The sequence below is a fragment of the Plectropomus leopardus genome, chromosome 5 (genome assembly GCF_026936395.1).
Source record: "Plectropomus leopardus strain MGB_pleo_1.0 chromosome 5, ASM2693639v1, whole genome shotgun sequence".
Taxonomy (NCBI): Eukaryota; Metazoa; Chordata; class Actinopteri; order Perciformes; family Serranidae; genus Plectropomus; species Plectropomus leopardus.
Window position 1 is genome coordinate 12,220,666 of NC_142180.1, and position 17,018 is coordinate 12,237,683.

Genomic DNA, 17,018 nt, shown 5'->3' on the forward strand with positions numbered 1-17,018 from the left:
TTTTTTTAAATAAAATTGTATTTTTAGAAAAGGGACAACAGAAGACTGACAGGACAGATTCAAGGTGCTGGTTAGCCAGTTAGCACATTAACAACACAATATTAAAAGACCAAAGGATCTGTTTCTGCTAAGGAGCTCAATGGCTAAAAAAAATGCCTAATTTAAAAAGCTTATTTCAATTTCACTCCCTCTTGGCTTTAGTTAATAGTTTATTTTCCTCACTTGCCTCTCTCTTCTAGTGCACCAAGATGAACTGCCAACCCAAGTGATTTTACTAACTGACGAGCTCCGTCAGTTCGAATGCCAATTCAATATGCTCAGCCAAAAAACATGCAACGAGGGCCAAATAGTTCCAACTAGTGACGATGTTGCAGAAACCACTGCAAAGACTACAGTGACAGACGCTCACCAACGGCCCGACATTGACCAACAGCTGACTATTGGCTTGGTGTGTCATGGAATTGTTGATGCAAAAATGTCCTGATTTATTGTCTTCTTGTTTTCTTAAAAGTTGAGTTTCAAAGTTTATTATTGATCTTGGAAACAGTTGCTTATTTAACAAAACTTCGAAGATAAATTTTTAATCGGAAAAGTACCAAAAGAAAAAGTACCTAAAGGGCTCATGAAAATTGAAATTTATACATCTACAATTCTATTAGGCAAACTCCATCAGGCGATAAAGCTCATATGATTTAATTTGAAATGTCTTGGTGGCTTTTGCAGTTTGGATGAAACTGTTAGAAAAACAGTAGAAAAGATTGAGACATTACTCACCAAACAGGCAAATGGACTGAGAAAAACAGTCACATTTTCTCTGTTCTTTTGTCTTCTTGACTTCTTTCCCTTCTCTCCCTTCCTTATTCACCTTATGTCTTTTTCAGCTCTCATCTAATTTCTCACCTCCTCTTTTAGCCTCTATTCTCCTCATCCACTATTACTTACAGCTTGTTTTTTCCTTCTCTCCCTCATCCTCTCCTTCTCCTTCCTCCTTCCTTTGTCGTGCTCTTCTTTCTCCCTTCCTTCCCTCCACTTCCTTCTTTCAGAGGGAGCTGCTCTACATGCCAGGCCTCTCCCCTCGCCTTCTCTTTTCATCCAACCTCTAATCAGATCAATTCACTATTTCATTCACAGGGATATAATAAGGTGATTATGCATGGGACCCACGCTGCTCCTGCCCATACTTAGACTCACACACACACACACACCGACACACACACACACATAAACACACAGACACTGCCCCTTTAGCACTGATGGAAGTTGACGTTGCATTTCCCTTAAAAATTCTGTGGATGTCCTCCGTCAGAGAAAGCTGGCAACCTGGCGCTCCCCCGATTAATTTGTCTCTTCGCTTCTAATCAGTGTCAGGATAGAGGACGCAGAGGTGGAGGAACGAGGGAGAGGAGGAATGGGCCAGGAGAGAGGAAAGCAGGGAAGGAGGGCGCCTCTAAACGTTTAATTAGAGTCCACCAGGAGACCTCTTTAGATCAAATCCCAAAAGCTCCACATACAGATGAATTTAAACAGGGATGACCTCCATTGTTGGAGCTCAGCAGCTACAGACGTCTTTGTTTCTTTGTGCCCATGCAATACCCTCAACTGAAAATAATACAACTTTTTCAAAGACCCCAAAACAAACTTTAATACTCATTATTTTCAACAGTGTTTTGATCCAACAAGGATACTCTACAAGTCCTGTGTCAGTTTGTTTTGTAATATAATCTTCTGGTTGGGAGCTTCAGATATTGTTCTGCATTTTTTCATTACTTTGTTTTGAGCATGACTTGTTAACATATCAAATAATATTTTTAAGAAGACTTGAGGGAGATTTTTCAAGGTGGAGCACTCCTCTTGTACTTGCTTAGTTCTTGTCCTGTCTGTTCCCATGTAGCCCTTACAAGCATCGTCTACCATCCAGACATGTTTCATGCTCCGTATATCCCACAATACAGGCTATGCCTGGAACGTCTGTCTAAACCAGCCTGTCTGAGTGTTGTGTATTTGTGTTTCTTATGGGCTCTTTTTTACTTTTTAGATTTACAGATTTGTCCATTCAAACACGTGTTGCCAATCTATTTAATTAGCTGCTGCTGTTTGTCTGACAGTCTATTTAAATCCCTTGAAACACATCATCTGTAAATTGTGCTGATGATGGTCCTGAGGTGAAAATATTGATTTAACCTTTTTTGTACATAGTGCGGATTCTGAAAGCTTCTTCTTGTGATTTTGTCAGTATTTTGAGGGGAATGTCCTCAAGACCAACCCACCTGAGATAATAATAAATAGTATAGCTTTTACTTCTATATATATTAGATATGATTTTAGTCCTTATGTCTACATAACTGACAAACACTAATCTCCCCCAAAACAAACACTTTTAACCAGCTAACTGAGCTCGAAAGGAGAATATTTTGGATGTGGGAAAAGAAAAGGCAGAGAAAAACGGAAGTGACAATGAGAAAAAAGCAAGAGACATGCAGTAAGAGCATAAGAGGAAGCTCACCACTGAGACACAGATGGGGAAAGAGGGGGGTGTTTTTTTTTTACTGTATTCAGTGTGTGTCCTAGCCCAGTGATCCACCAGGACACCACACTGCAAGTATGCAATTTTCACTTCATTTAAACAAGGAGAAAGCAGATGATGGGAGAGGGGGGGAATAAAGAAAGTCACAGAGAAGTGCTGATACATAAAATGCCTCGGTTGGGCAATAGAACACCTGGCCATATGGGGGAATAACACACTGATTGGCTGCAGAGTCAAACACTCCCATGGAGGCAAAGCATGCAGCCTTATGAAGCCTATTATTTCTCACTCTCCGCAGGTATGTTCACTCACATAAAGCATTTGAATAATGGTGAGCGGTGGAGGCAATATATGCATGACATTGCCACAAAATGAAAGTTTTAAATGATGCAACAATGTACTGAAAAACAAAATAATTTTATCAGAAAGCTTAACTGGACAGAAACCGCATCTAAGATTCATTTTACCCCCTCAGCAACAGCGATGTTAGCAATGATGATTGTTTTTATGGGTTGTAATGAACATTTTAGCCTTTAGGGGCTGCTACTGCTCCTTAAGAATTCATATCAGGATAAACCTATGAACCTATTGTTTTTTTTTTTTTTTTTTTTTTGTTGTTTTTTTTATCAAGGAAAAGTGGATCTATTTGTATGGACATGTTGTTTGCAACTCACCAGCTGTGGTCAGCTTGCACCGCTATCGCCTTTTTGTTAAATTTCCATTATTGATTTTAAGGATCTCTTATCACGTCCACCTTTAGAAGAGGAGCACACTGTGTGCATACAATGAGAAGACACCCAGAACCTCTCACTGGCCCCTCATACAAAACACCAACACACTGCTTTTATTTAACTAAACCACCTTTTCAAATGCAGTTTAGAAATTAAATGTGTCACGTGTCACATCTATTTCCCTTAAACATGTGTCACATCTATTGTGTTGTGTTACTCTTGTCAAATGCTGGTGTTTTATAAAGAACAACTTAAGCCATGTACACTTTTTGACCAATGCCACTTGAAAATACTTCAGATGTAATATTCCATCTGAAGAGGAGAGGAAAGGCGAGGAGGGAGCAGAGCAGTGGTAAAGCACAGAAAAAGGCACAAACAACTTCCTGTTTACAAATCTTGGGGGCTGGTTGCTAATAAGATGGGATTTTTCCATTTGAATGTAACCTAATAATAGATTTTCTATGGAGTGCAAAGTGATTGTGAGCCAGGGAATCTGTGCAAAATTGCAAAAAAGAGACCATCTGGAGAACCTCTGATAAATAAAAATGCTGTCTCTTGTGATTTGGCTGAAGTCGATGCCTAAATTACTTTCTCACAATGATGCGAATTATACAAAGTCCAGTGTATTGACTTCTGACATTTTCTCTGGCACCCTCCCTGCAGTATGATAACGTACGGGTGTAGTACTGAATATTATCATTTTAAATATTTTAGGTTAAAACAGAAGAGATTTGCTGGTGATTTTCTATCTTGTCTCTCTTTCACTCGTGGTCACTCAGCCTCTTGGCTGCACGGCTGCTTCCTGGGTAGCAGACTGAGGCTGGGACATAACACCTGAGTGAGATGTGGGTTGAACATTGGGCTGTGTCTAATTCCTAGTCATAAGGGAGGAAGACATTGGGCTGCCTGCCCATGCCGGGACCACTTGCCCTCACTCTGACACTCAGTGGCTCTGTGGACACTCAATGATTGGGCAATCCTGCACTTGATGGTCTATAGGCTGAATTATAAAGCACTTTGTCACATAGCCAGATTATATTATGTGGTCACTCTAAGGAGTATTTGGAAATGGGGTTTGGTGCTCCACTGAGTTAATTTCTTTACACAAATGCACTTTGTATGTCATCACTCCAGACCCAACTTATCAACTGGCTAGGAGAGTGGCACTATGACATTTTAGATAAAACTCAACATTGTGATTAGACACATCTCCAGAATTAAGCAAAATTGTCTTCACAGCAATTTCTTTCAAGGACACGACTGAATATCCTCCTGTATCTGTTGTTGATGCTCTGGGAAGCCTTGACAGTTTATGTCTGTTACATTCATTGTGTACTTTCAAATAAACTACTGTTTTCACAGGAAATGTACATTTTCTGCTCATCAGATGCATACAGCATTTTTCGAAATAAACTGAAATAAATAAAAAAAATAAACGAAATAAATAAAATAAAATAAAATAATTGTTTGGAAAAAAAAATATCATGGTTTGGCCCAACATTCATACAGTAAGAAAAAAAGCGGTCTCCTGGGTGAAAGTCTGGGATTTGTTTGACCTATCCGTCTCCCCCTCCTCCTGTCCTATGGAGAGTCTCCAGCTCCTTACATTACGTCCTTACTGGCGACGTTTCAAACTGATGCCTTCTGGTGGCGTATCACATTGTAGTGCAGGGTGTGGCATCAGTTTGACACCGTCAGCATTTCAAGCTGGGGCTCCCTGGTGACATTAGAAAATGACCCCAAAGGTGTCTTTTTGCGTTATTGTCTGATGCCGAATCGTTGACCAAGAGGCAGTATTCGACGAGTTGGAAATGAGAAAAGGGTGGACCAGCTGGAAGGACATTCATAAATACAATGAAAGTTTGACTTACCTTACCTTTACTTACTTTTCTAAATACACCCATTTTACCTCTTCTTGATACTATTTTGGGCAATAATACACAATTCTCAGGCGCTACAGTCACTGCTTTATATACCTGCCAACCCCCAAAAGCCTAAATGTGCAATGAGAATTAAGGTAGTTTTGCTTCTGAACAAAGAACTAGGAAAATGTGCTTTTGTGTTGTGTTGGTTTGCAAAACAATGGGGAAACAAAAACCTGGCCATTTTTTTACAATTTGAAATAGCCCTGCACAGATAATGTTCAAATGATTCCCACAAACAACTCCCAACAGACCTGGTGTGAGCTTTCTGCTCATCCCAGTGCTTGCAGGAGGTGGACTTTGGATGCTTAATGGCTCTGTTTGTGCATGTCAAAGACAGCAGCATGTAGCTCATGAAGGAAGAGGTATAGGCCAGCTCGTCAGTCAAATCATGGAGGAAGAAAGAATGAACATCCACTCAAGACAGGACAGATTGGGGCAAAAATGACCAAAAATAGTAATCCAGTAATCTATCCAGACCATTGTTTACCTGCACATCCCCAAATCTCTTCAGGCTGACTGAGTGTCATATAGGAGCTTAACCAGTCATCCAACTTAGGCCCAGACATTTACGGCTGTGTTCTTTTTTTGTCCCGAGATCCAGCAGCCAGGAATAACTCTAAGACAGGAGCTTGACAGAGTGAATTCAACTTATTTTCAATCTGCTGTCAGGAAGCAGCCTGTCGCTCTGAGATGAAGAGTGACAGAGAGATGTGAATTCAATGGACCGCATTACTGTCTGGCTCAAGCGATTATGATGACAGAAATGGAAATTATGGTATTTTTCCTTTTGAAGCCGCCTCCGAGTTGGCTCTGACCACGCAGAGAATGGAAGAACTAAGGGTGGTGAAGTACAAATCGTAAATATTGATTTCCATCAGAATAGAATAGAAAGTGACTCTTAGGGGGATCAGTCCATTTCTGCTTTTAGGACTCAGAGGATAAGCCACTGAAAGAGAGTGATAACATCTGAAATGAACAGTGGTACTCATCACACAAGTCCTCAGTCTTCTGTCTATCCTGCTTCCATCTGGTATTAGTGTTAGAGTCACCTCTGCAGCCTCCTGGACTCCAAGATAAATGAAAATTGCATGTTGTAATAGCAAACTAAATGTCTCTGACATTATTGTGAAGAGAGCTGAAGATGATTTTCAGTTGAGAGGTTCTTCAGAGAAAGGAAGTAAGGAGTTTTTAATGCATACTTAACTGTTATTTCTTTCCATAATCACTGACTGTAGATGATTAAATGCAAATGCTGAATTTGGAAAAACTGCTTTTAGTTTTTCTGCTTCATCTACCTGGAACATCTTACAACACACATTCAAACTCAACACTTTAATAACTTTGGGCCAGTTTAAAACCATGATTATTAATTACTTTACCTTACTTACTACTTACTTACTTTGTTTGTTCTCTGTGTTTTCTGTGCTGTCTTTGTTTTTTGTGCTCTTGACATCATCTAAAATGAGGACTTTCCCTCAATGATTCCTTGATATTTAAATAAAGGTTGAATGAATGAATGAAAATAACTAATCTGATTGTTAACCGCAAGTCTTATGACTATAAAGTTGTACTGTCGTGGGTCAAATCAAAAGCACGTCAGCATAAAAAGTCACTTTCTGATGGTAAAATATCATATTGAATATATATATACTTTTTGATCTCTGTCATGGTGCCATGAGAGTCGGGACGAAGTCATTGTTTTGCAAGGCACAAGGAAGTCTCAGGTCTTTGAACTCAAGTATCAGTTCCAGTCTTAATTCCAAATTAAGCCCCGAATTCAAACTGTCAAATTCAAGGTCAAGTCCCAAGTGTTAAACTTTGAGTTTTGAGTCCTAAATAAGTCATAATGTGTGGCTCAACAAATGTAATGCCATTTTCAACAGAATGATAATGTATATGTTAAATTTTAAAAATTAAGGAATGCTTTTAGAAATTGTATTTACTTGTTAAAACATGTTTGTAAAACAATTGCGATTGAACTTAAAAATAAAAAGGTGTTAACATTGCACTTTCATAGCATATAACTGCATTTCCTTAAATGACCACTTGAAATTGGAGTAAATCCCCACAGACAGAAGAGAAGAGTGTGGTGTAGGGATTATTTTTATTTATTTGTGTATTTATTTAAGTGTATAGCATCTTATGAAGTTGTGTGTTTCTTAATTCATTTCAAAGCTACAGTATATAACACAAAATTGAATTTTCATTTTCAAGCCAGTACATTACATACCAGACAACGTCTCTCTTATTTTTGTCCAAATTACATGCGTTTTGACAGGGTCTGTGTTTATTTAAAACAGCGGTTTGTCTCAGAGGACTGCTGACAAGATAAACATAGACAACAAGCAGAACAATGCAAAATGGTAAATTATTGTTATGTTGCCAACTGCAGCTGACTTCCTGCTATAATTTCTGGTTAGAGGCATGTTAATTATTGATGATCTGGTTGAAATGCACTCCTGCAGATGTTTTACACTCTCTGTTTTCTGTTTTTGTCTGTTCTTTGGAATTACAGATAACGCATACAGATAACCTAAATGACCTCTTTCATAGGATGTCAGAACATATCGGCAGTACTAGCCTCAATAATCAATGGTAATGTAATGCAACATGTTCGGTGGATTGATGTCCACTATCATGGTTGAAAACTCTTAACACAGCCCTTGGTGGTGTTGAGCTCCTTGTTTGACCACTTGAGAGGAATCCTTGTTAAGTGACATTTTGAGTAAAGTCAAGATACTTTCATGGTCACTGGCCAAAGCACAGCATTAGCATTCAGCATGTGCACGCTCTCGCTCTCTAACTGCGAGCTCTCCACACACGACTGCTACGCGGGCACAAAAGATGAATACAAACTGTCTTCATGCAACATAAAAATGAATGATTGTGATTCCCTTTCACTTGCTACAGTGTGCAGTGATAATGCTCCAGATTGGACAGTAACTCAGACCTTCTCACTGCACTTAAATTTTGTACATTTGGGGCAGATTATCATATGTACCTTTACTTCTGGGTGTGTGTTACATGTAGGAAAATTTTAGCGGCACTGACCTCTCCTGTCTTTTTCTCTCCTGTCGTGACACTGGGCCAACACTGCAGACATTTCTCGTTCCGTGTCAAAGTGACAGAAATCGACTCAGAGAGAAAGCTTTGAAAAAGTGATGTCAATAGTTTCTTTCTTGACGAGATGGCCAGTGAAACTCATGAGCCTCTTTAACACAGTCAAACTCATATAAAGATTTAATGCATATTCTTTCTATGCTTTGATCAGCAAAGTCCTCTTGGCCAATTTGACAAGGTTTTGGCTGCTCCTTGACATATTAGAAACATAATAATGTGGTGGAAAACTCTGTTCATCTATCTATCTATTGAAAGTGGACATTGATGTTATATCAAAACCTTATCCTCTGCACGCCATTAAAAATGATACATTTTACACTTAGACCTGCATAACACTATAGCCTGTATGTAAGTAGGCGAACAGTAGACCTATTGGCATATATTGTTTAATTTTGTTCTAATTTTTTTTAAATTCTATTTGTGTATGTTTATGTGTGTGTAGTATGAAAAAGCTACAAACTTTAATTCATTGTGCAACTTTGTGTTGTAAAATGACACATAAATGAACCTTGAACACCTTGAATTTATCATCTATTTATCACTACTGCCCAGGTGCAGGACAGCACCTCCAGGAGGAATGTCTTAAAATTACATACTCGAAGTAAAGCTTCACCAATTTATATTTCAAATAAAATTTCGGAATTGAATAGGTAATCTGTTCGATCTGTTTCATAGGTTAAACATGTGGAGTTTGCAGTCCTCCAGGAACTGCAATTATTAAATATTTTAACGAGGAGTGAAAGGGGAATTCAATAACGTGACAGGAAAAACGACGGAAAAGTTCAAAACAAACAAACTAACAAAAACCAACCCAAAAACCTAAGTGCGTTGTCTTTTTATTAGAGTGTTAGATAATTTATGACAATGAACGCCACCATATTTGTCTCATTGATCTATTATAAATAATAATTTGCCTGTATCTGAATTTTTTTTTTCAATGTAGGAACCTTTGTTCTTATCGTCCTTTCCGCCGGCGGATTGTATTGGTACAACGTTGCTGTTCGTCACTTCCTCCCCACGTGAAACCAACGAACGCGCGGTGCATGTGAGGAGCAGCACATCCACAACAGACTTCTTTGCGTTTAACGGCCGCCAAAACAAATATTATCATCTTATGATTATCGATAGCAGGACTATGGAGTCAGCAGAGGAGGAGTCGCTGCTCGGACAGGACTCTGAGGAGGAAGACAGTGAATTATCAGACGATGAGGTGAGGAAAACCGTTGGTATGCTAACAGTGGCTAATGTTAGCAAGTCAAAGCTAACTACTGTAAAACTAAAGTGTGTGTGTGTGTGTGTGTGTGTGTGTGTGTGCGCGCGCGCTGAATTTTGAAATGTCGTTGTTGACACACTTATCCAGACGAGACTGACTTGACCTTTGTTTATAGTAACGTTGTGTGAGAATAATATGTTTACAAGGATGAAGCCTGAAATGTTTATTTTGTATAGTGTATATTTTATTTTCGTATATTGCGCATCTTCCTTAAACGTCACCTCTTATTGCATTTTTTTTTTAAGTATTATTGTTCAGCTTTTCTTGTAAATAATTTTATTCTGTATTTGTGTTGATTTTTGCACTACTTAAGTGTTGAAACTCCTCATGTGAAAACCTCCTGTGCAAACAGCCTGACTCTAATGTTATATAAATGTTTAGTGTCGCGTGCTGTGTATGTGTTTATACATTGACAGCAAGTGTGTCTGGTCGCACAACAAGATATGCAAGAGAATATAATTATAACCCAATTTTGTTTTGTTTTTTTGTAGCTCCAAGAAGCTTTTACGAAGGGGTTTTTGAAACCAGGGATGAACGTCCTGGTGGATAAACCCAAAAAATGTGTCAACAATGTGGTGAGTGAATTCATAATAACAGTCCTGTGCTGTTAGAACTCCTCACCAACTTTTGTGTTAGTTATGACACTAAGGAAAGAAAACACATTTGATATAATTCTGAACTGATTTTGAAAAAAAAAAAAGATCCACTCCTGCAGCTATTCCAACAATAGTGTTACCTAACACAACGTGTCTCTTGTGATGCAGGAGGGTTTGAAACAGTGCCTTGCTGACTTCCGTAAAGATCTTCCCTGGGTGGAGAGGTTGGATATGACCAACCTGCCGGCCGAAGACGTTCTTTCTCAAGCTGAAGGAAAAGTTCCCAGTGCTAAAAATGGAGATGTCAATGCAGATGATGATTTTCAGAGAGAAATGTTCTTGTGAGTGACCAAAACATTATGTAACATTGTGAAAATTCCAAAAGTCATTGAGTCCATGTTCACAGATCTGAATCTCTTAGATTGACAGTGTTAGATGGAATTATTATCGATATTTTAAATGTCATGGCTGAGTAGTATATTTATACATCTTTTAGTTTATTTATTTGTTTCACATTTATTGTTGTCTTCCAGTAATCAATAATAACTACTGCTGAATTTTATTTTGTCTTATATGTGCAATGTTAATAGTTGATGTGGGCTGTAAAAGACCCAACCCATGTGTACCTCTGAAGATTTATGGAATTTTCTACTTGCTAAAGGACATCTAACTTGTCTAAAGAGAGTGTATATTTAGAGTGTATATCTGTGTTTGTTCATGTATAGCTACCGTCAAGCTCAAGCTACAGTTCTCGAGGCATTGCCTCTCCTGAGCAAGCATGGCATAGCCACCAAGAGGCCTGACGATTACTTTGCAGAGATGGCAAAGTCCGACCAGCAGATGCAGAAGGTGAGCTGGTTTGTGAATGTTACACTTGAAAGGTACAGATGCAATTTTGACAAATATAGTAAAAAAAACAACAACTAACAAACAGCAAAGCTGCAAGACCTACAGATGTTTGTTGTTTTTTGAATCTTGACCAAAAACATCAAACATAATTCCAGTTTCTTTTTGTGTGTGGGGTTTTTTTATATCTGATGTTTTGGATAGACTGATGTGTAGCCTGACACGCACCACAGCCAGTTGAGTTATAAGTATTGTAAATGCTGTTTTCAGACTTAAATACAAAAATATTGGTACAAACATGTTCTATATTCCTCTTTCCAGATCAGGAAAAAGCTGATCTCAAAGCAGATGATACTGGAGAAGTCAGAAAAGGCCAAGAAACTGCGCGAGCAAAGAAAGTTTGGCAAAAAGGTGGGTCGCTCTATGAAAAGCATTTTTTTTCCTCTTACAAGTCTCAGAAGTATTCCTCTTAGGTTTCAGTCTTTGAAGTACCTTTTATACATACAGGATATAATTTTCCATGTATATGCACCAAAGATATGCCTTTACACTGTCTATTATTGTTGTGTTAAAGTAATAGAAAAAATATGCAAAACAGATGTTAGATCAGCCAATAGAGGCCAAATGATCTGTATCGGTGTGAAGAGTTAACACAAGTTTTCATTATATTTCCAGGTCCAAATAGAAGTGATTCAGAAGAGGCAGAAAGAGAAGAAAGCTATGATGAGTGCTGTGAAGAAATACCAGAAAGGTGAGTATTTTTAAAAGTGTGATTTTATTCAAACATATCTTTCAAAGTGGAAAAAAAAATTCTTGCTGTGTCATTTATTGTGCACTGTGGGGAAAGAAACATTTGTAAATTGCTGTAAAATGTTTTTGGTTATTAACAGTATTCAATGTTTTGAGGTTTTGTGGTGTGAGAATGGTTTCAAATTGAGATTTTAGATTTCTAATCATTGTCACCCCTAGGAATGACCGACAAACTGGATTTCTTGGAAGGAGACCAGAAAAAGGGCAAAGACTCATCTCAGGGGCCAAACAAAGCAATAAACAAGAAGGGGTAAGGCATTACATTTCAGCTTTGCACATTGCAATCACAAAAATCAAGCGTGATATTTTTTTTAAACTCTTCACATTTGTGGCATTTTCACAAAAGGCTAAAAAAATACTACTATTTTGACAGCCCCAATGCCAAGAGAAAATACAAGGACCAGAAGTTTGGGTTCGGAGGCAAGAAGAGTGGGAAGAAGTGGAACACCAAGGAGAGCCACAACGATGTCTCCAGTTTCCGCGCCAAAGTGGCTCATGGGAAAGGCGGGAAGGGAGGGAAGAAAGGTGGCAAAGGTGGAAAACAGAATGTGAGTCTCACACACATGAAGCACTGCTGACTGATTTAATAAATGCAGAAAAATTGTCAGTAAATTATCAAATTATTAGGGAAATAGTTCTCTGTTCTAGACAAGCTCATGATTTTCTATGTTTTTCAGAAACGCCCGGGCAAGTCTGTACGCAAGAAGATGAAGTCCCGCTCGTAAAAAAACTGACTGAGGCTGGTCAATAGGCTGCACTTGGACTTTGTTTCTAGACAGGGTTTCCTGCACCCGCTCCCCAGTCTCAACTACATTTACACCAGGAGACATTTAGCAGAACGTGGGCTTTTCTTCTACAGTTTTTGTACAACATGCCTTCTGTTAAACGTGTCTGGATTAATATGGAGGATCCTTCAAGCTACAGAGAGAAAACCGTCCTGCCATATTGCTTAAGAAGTTATTTGAAGGACATGACTGGTGAAGAAAAGGTCTCACTGCAGAAAGAGTAAAGCCAGGAGTGGACTACATGGAGCCAACTAAACCACAAAGGAAAAGTGTTTTATTGAGTATAATTGACTCTATATCCCTGTTTGAGAAGGTGGTTTAAAAGCCACTTTCTGTGATTACATCCCGATGTCCACACAAGCCTCATTGTTGTTTAATTTACACTGTGTGTGCTCTTCAGAGTTTTGTGTTTTCTGCTTTATTTTTTTCTAACTCAGCTCCTTGACTCACTGATTCTCTCCCATGTGACATGACATTTTATAATATTGAGCAGCTGTTAGTTTTGCCCTTTCCTGTTCATTAATATGATAAGTATGTGAGGGGCATGTGTGCTTCGTATAGACCTGTGCTGGTAAATGTTGCCCCGCAAGCGTTTTTTCTCAGCTCGCTGAGATGGAAATGAGAAAGGGCAGCTTCTGGGGATGACACTTGTATGTTTTTTACAATAAACACATACATTTGAAAATGGGTTGCTCATTTTTTTGGCGATCTAATTTGATGAACGCAGGGCAGATTCTTTGTGTTTGGTGATGTCCGTGCTGAATCGGTTGAAGTTGAGTCTTTTATCGCTGCGGTGTGACGGGACCTAAAGGGAGAAAAAGGACAGAATAAGTATTAGAGTAAGATCTGGAGATTAACATTACATACAACTAGAAAATGTGTTCATGCTTCTGTGGTTTCTTTGGGTTTGATCATTGAAATTAACTGAATTCAGGATCTAAAGTGCGGTTTTCTGCTCACATGCCACCCTGGTGTCCTGCAGTTTTGTTCATATTTGTAATTGTGTAAGCAGTGTTTTCCTCACCAGTGGAGTTGACACCCATCCTATCTCCTGACTCTCAGTCTGTGGCATTGCATATTTCTTAGTGGGCTCCTGGCGGGCCTTATGGAAGGCTTCAATGAAGTCCGCTGGGAAAGAGAAATGTGTGCATAATCAGTAAAAACAGATCTCAAAGATTTACAGCTGCTTCATCCTGTCTGGGATCGTAGGGGGCTGCAGTAACGTAAAAGTGTATGTAAGTGTTGTTTAGGCAGAGGAGAAGAAAAAAGCTAAACATTTCTTTAGTTTCAAGGGAATTTGTGGTAACTTACAGTTCTCTGCAACCAATTCTGTTGGTTTCCTGGACATGGGTTTGTCTGGCAGGATGTGTACTAAGAGGCAGTGGCGATACATTGTCAGAAAAAGATGCAATATACAATCAAATATATACAGTGTAACTAGCAAAAGATACATTAATAGACGGCAATTATGACAAAGGGCCAAATGCTGTTTTTTCAATGAGTAATCAGAGATTTTACTTAAGTAAAAGTGGTAAAACTACTCTGTAAAGATACTGTGTTACAAGCAAAAGTCCTACATTCAAGATTTCAAATATAGAAAATTAAGACAGCAAAGTATAATTACAGTATTGCAGTGATAGTATTACTTGATGGACAGAATGGTCGGTTTCAGACAGTGTACAGTATACTGTTCAGAGATATACAGTAAATCATATTTTGCTTTTTAAACTAAAGCGTAAACCTAAGATCTCATGTTTTCTTTGTCAACTAACAAATAACTCCTGATAAATGCAGTAAAGTAGAAAGTAGCACAACTACAACACACAACTTTTCCTTTTTAGTTGCTATTTCATTGACACTTTTACATAGTTTTTTATTGCCTATTTTACAGTGGTTGGATGTTATTAATTAGTCAAGTACTGTATTTTAGTACAAATTTGAGGTACTTGAGTCCTTTCTTTTCATGCCATGTTATACATTTTTGTTACTTTACAGATTAGGATTTTTGCATAAAAACATACTACTGCTCTTTTGTGATTTTTATTCTAATTGAAACATTTAAATATCTGTTAATACTTTTTTATGTAGCATGGAAGGGGCTTTAGGTAAATTGTGCGATCCTGTATTGTTTAATGTCAATAAAACTTGGAGTAGGAAGAAGTAAAGTAAACAAACCTCTACTTTAAGTAAGTGCTCAAGTAAATGTGGCCTACAAAGTTACTTTCTCCCATTGGCCAGTAGCTGCCTTTAATAGATAACTATTGGCAGTATCTTTAAAACTTTATATCTGAGAAATAACCTTAGTCCCTATTTGTTTATTAAATTACATTTCACTTCAAGCACAGACTCTGAACTCACATTTCCGGTGTGGGTTAATGCTGAACTCCATGTGCAGTTTCTGGTGTCTCTGCTCTTTCCGGATCGTCTCAACATGAATTGCGTTTTGACGAACCAAATCCATTTTCTCCTTTTCTGCCATGTTTAAAATACAATCCTAAATCAATCCGCACTGATATCGACAGCTGGCAAAGCAAAGAGGCTTTCAGTGGAGGTTGGGAGGAGATTTTGTCACCTGGCAACTGTCAACACTACTTCGGGCTGCAGTGGCTTCATACGGCCACACGGTGGGGCAGCGCGCTCACGTTTGCGCCATTCATCCACGAGTGAATGGAGTTAATCCTTTATAGCACACTACATATCTACATATCTACTATATACTACATATCTCAGCAGTGGAGTAAAGCAGTACATTTACTCAAGTACTGCTCTTAACTGCAATTTTGAAGTACTTTATACTAATACTATACTTCTACTTTAGAAGCAAATATTATAGACATACTTTTAACTCCACTGGATTTGTTTGAAAATTTTAGTTAGGCTACCAGTTACTTTTTTAGATTACTAATAGCCTACAAAATAAAATCTAATCTTTCGTCAACAGAAAAAAGATGATAACGTATTATTACAGGTCAAGATCACATAAAACTTTACTTATTTAGGAAGAGAATTCACAAAATATCTGGCTGTGTAAAAACAAATACAAATTAACCCCACCTTTACCTGCTGCAACATTAAAGTGATGCACACATTAATAATTTTAGTCCATCTATATAATGTTCATTAATTTGAAATGGGCCATGATGTTTAAGGACACCTTTTATTTTGGCACTTTAAGTATAATTTGAAACTTTCACTCCAGGAAAATTTTGCATGCAGGAGTATTTCTACACTCTTACTTTTACTTAAGCAAAACATTGAAATGCTTCACTGTATTTCAGTGAAACATCAAAAAGTAGAAACCACCACAGCAGCAGAGGCAACACTTTCAACTATAATCCTAATATGAAAATATATCCTAATATAAGTTATTATTCTAATTACTGAATTTCTGTACAAGACATTGTGATCACTGAAAAATAATATTGAGCATTTTGCCAACAGAGATGGCAAAATACCCAAAAGAAAATAATTTCTAACTGGATAAATCATTGTGTCACATGTATTATTACACATACTTATTTAACTTTACATACAGGAAATATGTTCCAGTTTACAGACAAGACATCAGCAAGAATTTAAGAGTTCGATTTAGAATTAGTGCAACATTTGAACAAAAAATTGGGAATTTCTGTTTCCTTGTCTATCAGAGCTTTGCAGTCTTCCCACTGTCTTCCAGGAGCCATTTGTTCATCCCAATAAATGCTGTTTTCCCTTCAAACGACTGCTGTTCTGTGCCATGTTGAAAATGTTTGCCTGGAGCAAACAAACCCATCAAAATGTAGTGGAAGAGCGCTGAATGAATGAATACGTCCAGACTGAGAAAATATAGTCGGCCCGAATACTGTGTGATTTCTTTCTTTTTTTTTTTTTTTTGCTTGCATATGTTCTCTTAGGGCGACAGATGACAGTTTTTTTCTCAGCATTTTTCTCAGTTCACTCACCACGACTGTCTGCTGTAAATCAGCACAAACACACACTGACACACTTTTGCCGCATCAACACAACAAGTTCGAGTGCATGTGTGGCTTGACAGCTGCGAGCGTTTCACACTACAGCAAAAAAACAAACTTTTACGAAAGTAACAAGAGCGTCTCTGAGATGACCATTGACCTTGTGACAGTGCGGTGTGTGGAGTGGCATTTCTTCACATTGTCTTGGAGCACACTTGACTTCCCCTGCTCTCTGCAGTGTCACAGATCACACATAAATAACAGTACTTTCACATCTTGTAAATAGTACTTATGGCTGGGTGGTTTCTGTTGGGTGTGCTGATATGCTTTCAAGGCTGCAGTTGCCGACTTCTCAACACTTGTCTCCTCAAATTTCATTTCATTTCCCTTTCATTTGGTTTCTCGTCCTCCTCGTCCTTCCTCACACTGTCCCATCTGTTCTTTTTGGAAGTAATCAC

At 38.2% G+C, this 17,018-nt stretch overlaps 2 protein-coding genes across 2 annotated transcripts; one reads left to right on the forward strand and one right to left on the reverse strand.

Moving 5' to 3' along the window:
* Positions 1 to 9,287: 9,287 nt before the first annotated feature.
* ebna1bp2 (EBNA1 binding protein 2) lies at positions 9,288 to 13,295 on the forward strand. The gene is made up of 9 exons (XM_042516690.2): positions 9,288 to 9,510; positions 10,065 to 10,148; positions 10,338 to 10,510; positions 10,895 to 11,018; positions 11,337 to 11,426; positions 11,691 to 11,766; positions 11,985 to 12,075; positions 12,199 to 12,373; positions 12,503 to 13,295. The coding sequence occupies exons 1-9, from the start codon at positions 9,415 to 9,417 to the stop codon at positions 12,548 to 12,550; spliced, it is 957 nt and encodes a 318-aa protein (XP_042372624.2). The 5' UTR covers positions 9,288 to 9,414; the 3' UTR covers positions 12,551 to 13,295.
* Positions 12,393 to 15,170, reverse strand: cfap144 (cilia and flagella associated protein 144). The gene is made up of 4 exons (XM_042516698.2): positions 14,969 to 15,170; positions 13,922 to 13,981; positions 13,635 to 13,738; positions 12,393 to 13,415 (listed from the first exon to the last, which is right to left on the reverse strand). Exons 1-4 carry the CDS (start codon positions 15,087 to 15,089, stop codon positions 13,320 to 13,322), a joined length of 381 nt encoding a protein of 126 aa, XP_042372632.1. The 5' UTR covers positions 15,090 to 15,170; the 3' UTR covers positions 12,393 to 13,319.
* Positions 15,171 to 17,018: the final 1,848 nt, after the last annotated feature.